We start from the raw sequence: 13673 nt of genomic DNA, 5'->3' as shown, positions 1-13673 counted from the left end.
CCATGTTAACAAAACCCTGACATGATCCTAAGCCTGAGGGTTTAGACAACGTGTGGTGGCATTTTACCAATGGCAACACAACATTCCATAGCACCGAATTCAAGGGATTCTGGGAAATGTCAGCTACACCATGAGGATCTTGTTATGTAGTAACTGAATTCCAAAACCCACATGAGAGAATCAGATAAAAACAAAGGGGAAACTTATTTGAGAAAAATCACTGGGCAATAGGTTTACTTTTCTAAATAATTTGATCGTTTAAACAAACAAGCAAAACAAAATATTGTAGCACCAAGAACAGCACATAAAGATGAACACGAGTTATTAACCAGTTCTGTCCACATATAAGCAGGTTTTGACTTCCAGCGTCGAAGAGCATCATCTAAGCAAAATGCAATTTCGTATCTACACACCGGGGGCTTTACAACAAGGAAGCTACATGACATTAAATATTCTGGCATACATGATCTACACCTCTACATTCCATTCCATCCAGCCTCCATTAACTTATGACCTCATCATTAAATCTGTTCTCTTAAAATATGTTTCTGCATTAAGTCATTATAACAATGTCCCGGGGGCTTCCCAAAACTGTGTGTGACCTTTTGTTTTCACTCGCAGTCTCCCTTGGAGCAGAGACTTAAGAGGCTTCAGGAAGCAGAAAGGATTGCCACACACACACACACAGCAACCTGGGTCAAAAGGGTGGAAAAAATGAGTACAAAACAGGAAAAGCTCATTCCCAGCTGTAATTTATAACACATATTTGCATTCAACAGAATGAGAAGTAACAAACTGGGCCTGCCCTAAGAACAACTACAGACCCACAGTAAGCAGCTTTTAAAAAAGCGATAAAAACTTATACAGAAAGCTTACCACTTTATTTATTTATTTTTATAAGATTTTATTATTTTCTATTAAAACAAAAGAAAAACATAGCATAAACACCAACGTTAACAATACAATACAATACAAAAACACAATACATAAACACAATTAAACAATTACAATAAAAAGAAACATATACAAACCTTTAAACTAACACTTATCCTCTTACTTTTCTTGGTACTATCTTCTCTGTTTTTGGGGACTTCCCCCATTCCCTCCACTGTCTTCAAAATCATATAAATCTTCTAGGTAGCTTTGTATCTTATTCTATTAACATTTGCCCAATTTTTAATGTGCTTAACTTTACTTAATCATATACCTAATCGCATATAAATCTTAACTTAAACACCAAATCTTAACTTATTTTCTAACAAATAAATCTTTCACACAAAAATATCTTCCTAACAATTTTATCTAACATAAACCTGCTAAAGCCGATCTTCTATTTAATTCTGCTCAAATATTCAATTTTACTGATTTGACTAAATAGTCTTTAAATTTCTTCCAGTCCTGTGACACCTTCTCCTCCCTCTGGTCCCGGATTCTGGCGGTCAGTTCTGCGAGTTCCATATACTCCATCATCTTCATCTGCCATTCTTCCACCGTTGGTATCTCTTCACCTTTCCATGTTCTTGCCAATAAGATTCTAGCTGCTGTTGTGGCATACATAAAAAACACTCTATCCTGACTGGGTATCTCTTCATTGGTTATGCTCAGAAGAAATGCCTCTGGTTTCTTACAAAAGGTAACTTTCATTACCTTCTTAAGTTCGTTATAAATCTTATCCCAGAAAGCATTTACCGCTGGGCACAACCACCACATATGAAAAAAGGTACCTTTCGCATGTTTACATTTCCAACATACATCTGACATTTTGGTATTCATCTTAGCTATCTTAACTGGTGTCAAATACCATCTGTAAACCATTTTCATTATGTTTTCTCTTAAACTATGACAAGCAGTGAATTTGATACCTTTCTGCCACAATCTCTCCCAGTCATCCATCATAATATTATGTCCTACATCTTTCGCCCAATCTATCATTGACGATTTAACCAGTTCATCTTTCGTATGCCACTCTAGCAAAAGATTATACATTTTGGAAAGGTTCTTAAAGTTCGATTCTATCAGTTCTGTTTCCAGTTTTGATTTTTCTACTTGAAAACCAACTTTTTTGTCCATTTTAAATGTTTCATATACCTGATGATAGTGCAGCCAGTCTGGGACCTGACTTTTCACCTGATCGTAGCTTTTTAGCTTAAAAGAGTCCCCTTCCTGCTGCAATATGTCCATATATCTTAACCAGTTTGCAGACATGTTCGGTCTCTTATAGGCTTTGGCCTCCACTGGAGAGATCCATCTAGGGGTCTTTCTCTCTAACAAGTCTTTATATCTAATCCAGACCTGATACAAGGATTTTCTAACTATATGAGACTTAAAAGTTCTGTGGATCTTAACCTTGTCATACCAAAGGTATGCATGCCAACCAAACATATTATCATGTCCTTCCAAGTCCAACACATCAACGTTCTCTAGTTTAAACCAATCCTTTAGCCAGCAAAAGGCCGCTGCTTCAAAGTAAAGTCTTAAGTCCGGCAGGGCAAAGCCTCCTCTCTCTTTAGAGTCTGTTAGGATCTTAAACTTGATTCTTGGCTTTTTGCCCTGCCATATAAACTTTGATAAGTCCTTTTGCCATTTCTTAAAACAATCCAGTTTATCCAAAATTGGTATGGCTTGGAATAAAAACAGCATCCTTGGTAGGACATTCATTTTTATCACAGCTATTCTTCCCATTAACGACAGTTTCAATCTTGTCCAGAAAGCTTACCACTTTAAAGCGGTTCATAATTTGCTTTTGTAAGAGCAAAGGTTGTTTGATGTGAAAAAGAACAAAAGTGGAAGTAGCTAATGAGGTCCCTTCAAGTGATGTTTTCCTATCATTTCTGCCCCTTGGCGATGCTGGCAAATGCTAATGTGAGTTGGAGTCCAACAATAGTGGGAGAGCACTACTTTGACTAAACCACACTAAAATATCGTGAGAATACAGATGATGCCTATATTGCAATGATACATAATGAAACACAACATATTGTAATATATAATATCTGTATTGCCAAAGTACATAGTGACTGCTTTATAAGCAGGCTAGTCAAGTTATCTGTTGGATATCTGGCACAACCATCAATAGTTTTGGACAAGTATTTGTAAGTGAAATGACTGACCTAGTCTACCTAAATTCTGATTCCTGTCCCCCAGACTTTTGGCATCTGGTTAGCAACAAGATAATGTCACCATAGGTAAAGGTAAAGGGACCCCTGACCGTTAAGTCCAGTCGCGGATGACTCTGGGGTTGCGGTGCTCATCTCACTTTACTGTTGGAGGGAGCCGGCGTTTGTCCGCAGACAGCTTCTGGGTCATTTGGCCAGCGTGACTAAGTCGCTTCTGGCAAACCAGAGCAGTGCACGGAAACACTGTTTAACTTCCCGCCAGAGCGGTACCTATTTATCTACTTGCACTTTGATGTGCTTTCAAACTGCTAGGTTGGCAGGACCTGGGACTGAGCAACAGGAGATCACCCCATCACGGGGATTCAAACCGCTGACCTTGTGAGCAGCAAGTCCTAGGCTCTGTGGTCTTCAGAGAACTATAAAAGCTTTACATTGCACAATAAACACTGGGTAGGAAATGGGCAAAAAATAAATAACTGCATCAACAGGGTTAAAGGAGAGTGTGTTATTTCTTCTAACAGAACTTCAATATCTCCTTTCCTCAGTCTGCAGTTCACCTCACAAGATACAAAGCTACTTGTGAGGCCCTCTGGATGCTTCCCTACCAAACAGCTGATTAGAAGGGTTCCCTGTGCATCTTTCAAGTACGTCTGGGGAACAGGATTGCATAGTACACCTGTGCACAGGTCCACACATCTGTGTACTCTGTGGAGAGATGCAACTTATACCCTATTGGCAGGGAAAACTTCTTTAGCCCAAGGGCCATATTTCCTTCTGGACAACATTCTGAGGGCCACATTTCAGCGGTAGGCAGGTCCAGCACAGAGGCAAAAGGTAGATTTCTACCCACCCACCCCTCTCCATTCTCCATCCACGTAGACAAAAGCTATCATCAGAGTTCATGGACAAATTCCAGCCAAGGAAATGTATAATGTAGAGCTGGTTAACAATATGCATGGAAGGGTCTGGAAGAACAGATATCCATGGTCTATGAGATCCATCTCAAGAGCAGGCTAGGTCACTCAGTACCAACTGCAAGCACAAGTTTTTTGGACTATGATTCCTACAAGTCATAACCACTAGTCATGCTGGCAGGGGCTGAAAAAAAGTTGTTGAAAATCTCTAGCAGGCAGTAGGTTGTGAGGGTTGTGATAGAGTGTGACAAGAGAATGAATAAGTCAACGTTTGCATGATCATGAAGTGTAATACAGCAGATGGAACCAAAACAACAACAACAACCCAGTTCCCAGAGATGCATCGTTGCATCATGTTATGCCTGGTCATTTAATAGCTCTGCAAACTCAACCTGGAAACAGAAATGTCATTTAGAAATAAACTTGATCTCTCAGTGAGTCTCTGAAGGAAAATGATCAAAGCTGTGCAACCAAGATTCTGCTGTTTTGTTTTGTTTTCTGTTTAAGGATTCTTTGACCCTTTAAGGTCAAACAAAACTACAGCGGCAAACAATGTCACAGCAGCTGCAAGCATATGAAGCCATAATAAAAAGGCTGGAAACTCCCTAATCGCATAGCTGGCAACCGTCATAATGGAATGGCCTATGAATCTTTAGTAAAGCTATCAGAGCCAAGTACTATTGTCTCCCTGAAATTACAGCAAAACATTCACTGTTGTTTCTGGAGAAGAAAAAGGAGAAATGTTATCTTTTTTGTGTTTTATTTATTTGGGGGGGGAAGCATAGGTGTTTTGCCCTTTTTTTCTGTGGGAGGGGAAGTATCTTAGCACCACTAGTTTTGAAATGGGTATTTCTTAGTTTCTTAGATTGTCAAATATGCTCCCTGGGCATCAAAAGGTTAGAGACCTCTGTTCTATAGTTGAAGCAGCATGATAAACATGGGAATGTCTGAGTTCATAGGTGTAAGCCCCAGATGTAGGAAAGGTTTGGGCAAACACTGTGGGGAAGCATAATATAAGGCCTACAAAAAAAAATCAATGTGAGAACATCAGATCATTTACTATTCATAGCACTGAGAAGAAAGCCTGTTAAAAGATTACTGTGTCTCGCACATCAACAAAGCTGTATCAACAAAGACACTTCAGTCACAGAAACAGAATATGGGAATTAACTAGATTATTAACACATTTATCACTTGCTATATAAACAGTGCTTACCTGAATTGAGAAACAGGTTTAGCAAGAGGCAATAGATGGGGAATTCTGACCACTTTCTCGGACATGGAAACAAAAACAATTATTTGTTTTTCAATATTTATGCATATATAAAATAGTCCAAGAATGGGCTTGGTTTAAGCATTTTTGGAAGACTATAGATTAAAAGCCTTTTCCTGCCCTATGAAAAAATATGCAGGGTTACAAAAGATCTATCTTTATTTCTATACAGCTAGCCTCTTTCCTCAGTATTTTTAAGTTTCAAATTTAAATAAAGCATGTTATAAGAGCAAAAACAGACCATTTCCTAGTGAGATGCTAATGTCAGGAGACAGAGAACTGAAGCAACACATACTTGCAAATAAAGTGTTATCCTAGGCTAGTTTTGCTAGAAAAAACCCTTAAAATAATGCTTATTACTACAGATATTTTTGCAACGGTTGTGCAGTCACACCAATATAAATCAATAGCCATGATCAGGACAGCTTAATCAGGTTCAAATCAAATGCACTTGAAATAACCAAACTAACAAACTGAATTTCAATAGGGACAAATGTAAGGTTCTGCACATAGGCAGGAAGAACCAGCTGCACAAATATAAGATGGGGGATACCTGGCTTGTCAGTAGTACATGTGAAAAGGATCTAGGGGTCTTAGTTGACCACAAACTTAAAATGCATCAACAGTGTGTTGCAGCAGCAAACAAAAGCTACTTAATGCTATTGTAGGCTGCATCAATAGATGTATAGTGTCCAGGTCAAGGGCAGTAATAATAACACTTTATTCTGCCTTGGTCAGACTACACCTAGAATACTGTGTCCAGTTTAAGAAGGATACTGACAAGCTGAAATGTGTGCAGAGGATGGCAACCAAGATGATTAAGGGTTTGGAAACCAAGCCTTATGAGAAACGGTTGAGTGAGCTGGGTACTTTAACCTGGAAGAGAGGAGACCGAGAGGAGCTATGGTAGCTATCTTCAAATATCTAAAGGTCTGTCATATGGGGGTGGGGTGGGAGTGGAGCAAGCTTGTTTTCTCCTGCTCCGGAGGCTAGGATCTGAACCAATGGATTCAAGTTATAAGGAAGGAGATTCCGACTAAACACCAGAAAGAACTTTCTGACAGTAAGAGCTGTTCAACACTGGAACGGACACCCTCAGGAGGTTGTGGATTCTCCTTCCTTGGAGTTTTTAAAGCAAAGGTTGGATTCCTGCATTGTAGAGGGTTGGACTAGATGACCCTTGAGACCTCTTCCAACTCTGCAATTCTGTGATAACCCAAGCTATTGGCTGCTGCTCATGATGATGATGATGACTGTAAGTCACTGAGAGTCAGCCAGGATTAGTCCAACCTCCTATTACAGTAATACCTCCGCAAACGTCCACCTTGTCTAGGGTTCATTCCGGCGAATGTCCGTGGCAAACCTGGAAGTACCAGAATGGGTTACTTCCGGGTTTGCCACTCACATATGCACAGAAGTGCTAAATCGCGCTTCGCACATGCGCAGAAGCGCAAACCGCTCCGCATGAGTGCGCAGACATGGTGCTTTGCCCTGCGTCCTTTTCAGCTAGCGGTCGGGGCTCCGGAATGGATCCCGTTCGCAAAATGAGGTATGGCTGTATTAATGATCCTTTCAATCATAAAAAACAGAACAATACTGAATCGCTTCCACCTACTTTCCAAGGTGATTTAGTCAATTTAAGAAGGTGATGGGAATCCACAAAACCAATTCATCTTGAATACACAACAATCCTTAATGTCACATTTGTCATTGGCCTCATTATTACATGTTACTCTAACAAGAAATATAGCCCTGCAAGTTGCAAAACTATGCTATCCCATCTATAAAATCTATTAAACAATAGTTTACTTCCTACAGAAAAGAAAAACCATGCTTCCTGACCCAGTCCAGACTTCCCTATCCACTTGAAAGGTTGAAAACATAACCATAACAACTCCAGGAATTATATGTGGAAAAAAGGAAAAGATATATTGAATTTAACCCATAGGGATACTCTTTGGAAAGCATTCCAGCCAAGGTATCCTACTGTGGGTGAACCTCAGTCCATGGCAAGCTGGGGAGCTAAACTACCGGTAACCCACAGCAATGGAAGTCAGATTTTGTATTTTGCAATGGTAATTCATAAGCAGGTCTCCATGATGTATTCTAGACCCTTCTAGGGACAACCTACAAAGACTTATCAAGAAGAAAACAGTTGTACAAAATGGCTAGTTGACAATTATATAAGCAGCAACCTGCTTACAATAAGATAAAATCATTAGAACACTATTGCCACCAAACTTACACTCTGTTTATTTATGTTTCTCTAAAGCAGCAGCACCATTTAGTTTTGTTACAGGAATATTTTTTTTTTGGGGGGGGGACCAGTTGTCCTGTACATTGCATTTAACATTCCCTTCCCTTCCTTCCTAATAAAAGAATCAGAGATTTCCAAAAGCTGAAACAGATTAACTCTCATCCTTTTATCTATTTTGATTTGCATACACAATAGAGCTTGCTAGTCAGCCAACCAACCGTTTGGTTGAGTGATCCATTCATTGCTAACAAGAGCAGCAAGTACAATAGTGTTAATCTTCTGGGGCAATTCTATAGCTCAATACAGTTAGGAGTGCCAGAAAACTGTCTTTTCTACTCAGAAGGTGTATAAAAAAAGATTAAGGGAGGATCTGTAGAGCATTCATTTATATTACTGAAGAATTACGTACCAATTTGTGTTGTGGCATCCCACCCAGCTGTTAAAATCAGCTTTGAGCTATTACAGGCAACTTTGAAATATTCTCCAATGGTCAGGATTAAGAAACTGGCATAGTTACTTTTGACTATTGGTGTACATCCGTGGCGTTTGTGTGTGTGTGTGAGTGAGTGACAAAGATCCAGTTTTGCTGAGTTTCTGCCAACTGAGGCAGAAACGGAAAAACACTGAAGATCTGGAATGATGCAGCCATCTCCTCCCCAGTGGTGCTTGACCTGGAGCAATACTCCAACTCACCCCCCACCCAGACAGCTACACACCAACCTAATCACAGCTACAGAAGAAGACTGAGCAGTAAAATTTCATTGGAACACAACTTGTAACGATGTCTAAGAATCATATGGTCATCAATGTTAATCATCACTAACACTTCAAGGGCATACAGCCCGTGCAGGATTAAACCCTGTTCTCCTGCCCATTGGCTGACATCACGGTGCGGAAACAACATGGTAGGCCAAGGCTGACTGACAGGCTGTCGTTTCCTCACTCCTGCACTAGCAGGTTATGCCCCATTCAGTCACTGCTACTCTGCATTGCAAAGGGTGTCCTGTGGGGAGCCTGCTGTATGTAAATCCCTGCATGAGCAAGGAGTACCCCATGAGTATAGTGGGGTCCTTGCTGAAGACCCTCACCCTCTAACATGTGGGAAATGGCTTGGTTGGGTGGCAGGGACACCTCAGTGTTGGGGGCCAATGAGTACATTCACTCTCTCCCTCATCATAGCACCCCTTTAATGCTTGAATAGGGCTGTGGCAGAAATCACTAATCCAGGGCTCTCCCAAACATTGCTGGGATCCAGGTCCCATCAGCCCCAGCCAGGATGGTTAGGAACAAAGGGAGCTGCCAGCAGCTTCTAAGATTAGCCACCCTAAGCCACAAGCTCACCAAATTTTGAAACCAGGTTTTGAAACTGTTCAAAATCTTGGTTAAGAGTGAATGGGGTTCGTCTTAATTTTTCTAAGCTGTCTTAAAAACAACAGCACACAATTCATGGAACACAGGGCAAATGAAACACCTGAGTCTAGCAGTGCTAGAGGATATACCTATCAATCTGTGTTTGCTTCTCTGTCCGACAGATTTCATACAACCTTGTCAGCAAATATTTTTTATGGCTCAACTGCCCTTGAAAAACAGTAATGCCTACCTCTGCATATGTTGTAATGGGCCTGTGGCTTTGAAGGGCATCATTATTCAAGTGTGCACCTAGTCTTTTGAACTGTGTATATGTTCAAAGAGAAAATGTGAGCTGGGAGACAGGATTCCGTGGCCACAATAGCAGTCCTTCCTTTTCCAGGTGATATGAAATACTTTAATCACACCATGGAGAATGCCATCTTACTTCTAATTAGCTACTAGATGATTATACCACTTGTCATAAAGCTAAGCATGTTCATGACTGCCTTCCAAGGAGGCCAAAGCGAAGGTAAAGCCTCTAACATTTTAGCTGCTTCTGACAAAGTCAAGCTGATTGCCACAGGGCAGACACTGCCCTGCATTTCTGCTTGCTCTAGAGACTACTTTCTGGGATAAAGCATGCTGCACGGACAAAGTAAATTCCTAAGAACAATAATTGACCCCAAATATGAGGCAGCATGCAAAAAAAGGGAGTAGAGTTGCAGGAGGAATTGGTGATATCGTTTAGGACAGTGTTTTTCAACCTTTTTTGGGCAAAGGCACACTTGTTTCATGAAAAAAATCACGAGGCACACCACCATTAGAAAATGTTAAAAAAATTAACTCTGTGCCTATATTGACTATATATAAAGTAATTCTCTTGAATAAACACAAAGAAAGTATTTTATAATTACTTTTCCATTTTTCCCACGGCACACCAGGCAACATCTCGCGGCACACTAGTGTGCCGCGGAACAGTGGTTGAAAAACACTGGTTTAGGACACAGAAGGTCACCCACTGAAGCCTCTTTCCTTTTGCAGCCTCCCCACTGTTTAAAAAGAGACAGAAAGGGAACTGAAAGGTGAAAGTGGGAAGGAGAGAGCAAAGCCAGATTGTGAGCCCTGAAGGATACAGACCCTGTAATACAAACATGTCTAAGCTGCCCTAAGCCTTGATGAGATGCTGCAGGATGTTTTGTCCCCTGCATGCTGCAACACTGCCAGAAGGGAATCAAAACCAGCAGAATTTCCCATAATTTGAATAAGGCGGCATCTTGCAGCAATAGTAGTGCCTGTGAGCCTCCCACTCCACTGGCAGAGAAGCATTGTACCCCTTCCCAAGGCTACTCGGGAAGGAAACATAAGATTGCAGCTTAAACCAAATATAGTATTATTTAAATAATAATAATAAAAATCTCCAATATCCAGCACTGGAGGTCACCAATGTTATCTCTTAACATGTGCTCATGTCTCCAACTGAAAAACTGGCAGTTATTTTATGCTCTATAAGTTAGTAAACACTGTTTTTATTGTGAAAATAAGAAGATTTGAAAACTGGGTTAGCAGCTGTATTGAAATTTCTAAACCTTATTCAGATCTATGCAGGACAAGTATGTTGGACATAAGAATTGCTTGCTTTAGCAGTTTTATTTCATTCTTGTTTAAGAACCTTTAAAATGCCTTCCATATAGATGATTTTTACTATAAACCAGCAGTTAAAGTACGTAATGCAACTGTGCAGGAAAAGACTTGTTTCTGGGGATTAATTTTTTTTAAAGAAAACTTGCCTTTGTATATCAAACCTTGATAATCTTTTTTGCCTTGCTGTCTGCTTTTTTGTGTCATCATCAGACTAGTATTTTCTTTTCCGGATTAGTGATGTACTTAACAGAGAGAATTGCCCGAAGCTACACATTATAAGATTTCCAGATTATGTGTTCGTCTCTATGATTTGTGTTTGCACTGGACAAGGAGGCCAAAGAATCATAACTGACAAAGCAATAAATAAAATATAGTTCACCTAGGAGCATGGACAGGGGAACATTTGGAAGAGCTAGTCACACATCCAAGAATTCCACATTATACCAAAAAGAACATTCAAATTCCACATTTGTTTGATCATAGAGAGAACTGGATGTCATAAGTGTGGTATTAATACTCAGCAGAGGCTGAATGCTTCCAGTCACTGATGGAGTTCCATCTCCCTTGGTCACTCAAGGTTTACAATTTCCTTGTGGCTGGAGGCCCACTGCTGCACCTAAAAGTAGGAGCACCTTTCACTAGCTCCACATAAAGAGGAAAACATGGTGTGTGTGTGTGTGTGTGTGTGTGTGTGTGTGTACATCCCAGCATCTTTGCTGGGGGTGATGGTAGAAGAAAACAGCTCTGAATACCAAGTACCATTTTAGAGAAACAGTAAAGATTCATAGGAAATTACAGGATACCAGATTCATGAGAGATTCTATGAACATTGGAACAGGAGCAGTTTATAAACCCTGATGACAAAGAGAAATGGGTTGGGGGCAAAACTATCCAAGAGGTTTTGAAAACATGGTACAGTAGATGCTAGAAAATATCTAGCAAACAATGGCTGATTTTGTAAAACCCTACTACTGGGACTACTACCAGCAATTCATATTGCCTGTCCAGGAAGACACCACTACAAATAGGAATTATGCTGCTGCCCCAGTATCATAAATGACAAGAGCATTTATTCATCCACAGAAAGCTGGCTGAGCTGCCCACCACAGCATACCAATTTAGTGCAAGGCTTGCAATAAAGCCACATGCTCTTGGTATTGTTTGCAAGAGGATTTATTTTGCACATTGTCTATCCTATTAGAGTTTAAGAGTGATCCACTTACCTTCATGATACTTTTTAAATCCTGCACATACGTCCTCTCTGTCTCCAGGATTTCTTGGACCACTCTGTCAACGTACAGGAGCTTTGGGCTTGGAGGCTCAGCGATCAAGGACATGACACAGTTTCTGCTACTTTCCTTAGATTCAGCTCTCCGTGGCATACTTGGCCTTCTCCCAAGACTTCCGTCAGAGGTCTGCTCCTTTGGAGGGTTGTTTTTTCTCAGCTCCTTGCTGGAAAATCGCTGGGCCGGGCTCAGCTCTAGCTTTATGGCCCCCGTTTCCTTATCCTGGTTGAATAAGCCCAGGTGATTGTTTGAAACTAGTGTTGTTCTGCTGCCAAAGGAACAGTGGCTATCCCTGGAGGATGCAGAAGATGAGGTGGAGCTGAAGCTAACAGGACGGTCACTGTCTGACAGTTCCATGGTCTTAATCCCACAGTAGTGGAAGTGTCCGTCTTCTCTGTGCAGGCTCTCCCCTGTTGTCTTGGGGGTCGTGCCTACCATCACAGGAGGCAGCACGGCAAGAGGCAAATGGTAGCCATCTTTAAGGGGAGGAAAAAGAAACAATGCCTGTGTTATAAAGTGTCATTATCATTGAGTCGCGTCCCAAAAAAGGGAGACGTCCAACCTGCTTACCTTTGACAGCTATTTGAAATCATCGCTCACAGTCCCAATTTACTATAATAAACCAGCTTCCCTGCAGTCTCTCCCTAGACACTTCCTTCAGGCCTATATAAACAGCCATTTGACTAATTATGTGTACTGAGAAAGCATACCTTACAGGTATGGGAAACGTCAATAAATTGGCAAATAAGCTAGTGAAACATTTGGTGAGCTAGTAACTGTTGTAAACTGGTTTGTAGAACTGCCTTGTATATTTTCCACTGTACTCTTTTTCTATTTCCTTCTTGATACTGTATGCGGACAGGAGAGCTTTCAGATTTAAGTTTTACCTTTATATATGGGGATGAGATTATATTCCACCCCTCTTGTTTGGAGAGTAAGGGACCCCTGACCATTAGGTCCAGTTGTGTCTGACTCTGGGGTTGCGGCGCTCATCTAGCGTTACTGGCCGAGGGAGCCGGTGTACAGCTTCTGGGTCATGTGGCCAGCATGACTAAGCCGTTTCTGGTGAACCAGAGCAGCGCACGGAAACGCCGTTTACCTTCCCGCTGGAGTGGTACCTATTTATATATGCGCACTTTGACATGCTTTCAAACTGCTAGGTGGGCAGGAGCTGGGACAGAGCAATGGGAGCTCACCCCGTTGATGGGATTTGAACCGCCGACCTTCTGATCAGCAAGCCCTAGGCTCAGTGGTTTAGCCCACAGCGCCACCCGCGTTCCCTTGTTTGGAGAAGGAACGCTCAAATTAGATCTCTTGGCATACTATTTACTGGACAAATCTTCACTTTTACATGTGTAAGTTGTTGCTTAGCCTGTTCACAGTGACATTGCAAATTCATTAGGTTTTCATACTTTAATTTAAAAGGGGAGGGAAAAGAAGAAGAATATATGTACTTAAATAATAAATTTGTGAAAACTTTAAGGTGTGGACAACACTTTCTCATTTTTTACTGCAGCCAAGTAAGCAAAAACCCTGATCCATCATGCTGGAGTGGGTTTGGAGGTATTGGGAAGACACTACCACTGAAATGAAGTGTTTTCAGAGAAGGGCTGAGCCAGCACAGGATCTGCCCATATGCCATCAAGCAACAGAATTGATCTGAATCCCTTTGCTGCAGTCTCTGTTCTCCACACTCTGCCCTGGCTGGTGCTAGCAGTGAAGCTGTGGAAGGATGGCTGTGGCTATGATGATCCATTAAGCCTCCCCATTGCACTCTTGCACAGCTCTCTCTCTCTCTCTCTCTGCCCAATATTTTTGTGATTAGCAACTAAATTT

At 41.1% G+C, this 13673-nt stretch overlaps 1 protein-coding gene across 4 annotated transcripts in view; it reads right to left on the bottom strand.

The window, feature by feature from the left end:
- PLEKHG1 (pleckstrin homology and RhoGEF domain containing G1) overlaps nucleotides 1-13673 on the bottom strand; it is a 99918-nt gene that overhangs the window by 26332 nt on the left and 59913 nt on the right. For 3 of the 4 annotated variants that reach the window (XM_033143987.1, XM_033143986.1, XM_033143988.1), the window contains exon 3: nucleotides 11775-12313. In XM_033143987.1, coding sequence (XP_032999878.1) covers nucleotides 11775-12313 — 539 coding nt within the window. Of the gene's footprint in view, nucleotides 1-11774; nucleotides 12316-13673 lie in introns of all 4 variants that reach the window. The other variant, XM_033143989.1, reaches the window with a different exon arrangement.

Source organism: Lacerta agilis, chromosome 3 (assembly GCF_009819535.1).
Source record: "Lacerta agilis isolate rLacAgi1 chromosome 3, rLacAgi1.pri, whole genome shotgun sequence".
Classification (NCBI taxonomy): Eukaryota; Metazoa; Chordata; class Lepidosauria; order Squamata; family Lacertidae; genus Lacerta; species Lacerta agilis.
The sequence above is the reverse complement of the archived record's forward strand: the minus strand, read 5'-3'. Positions and strand labels throughout refer to the sequence as shown.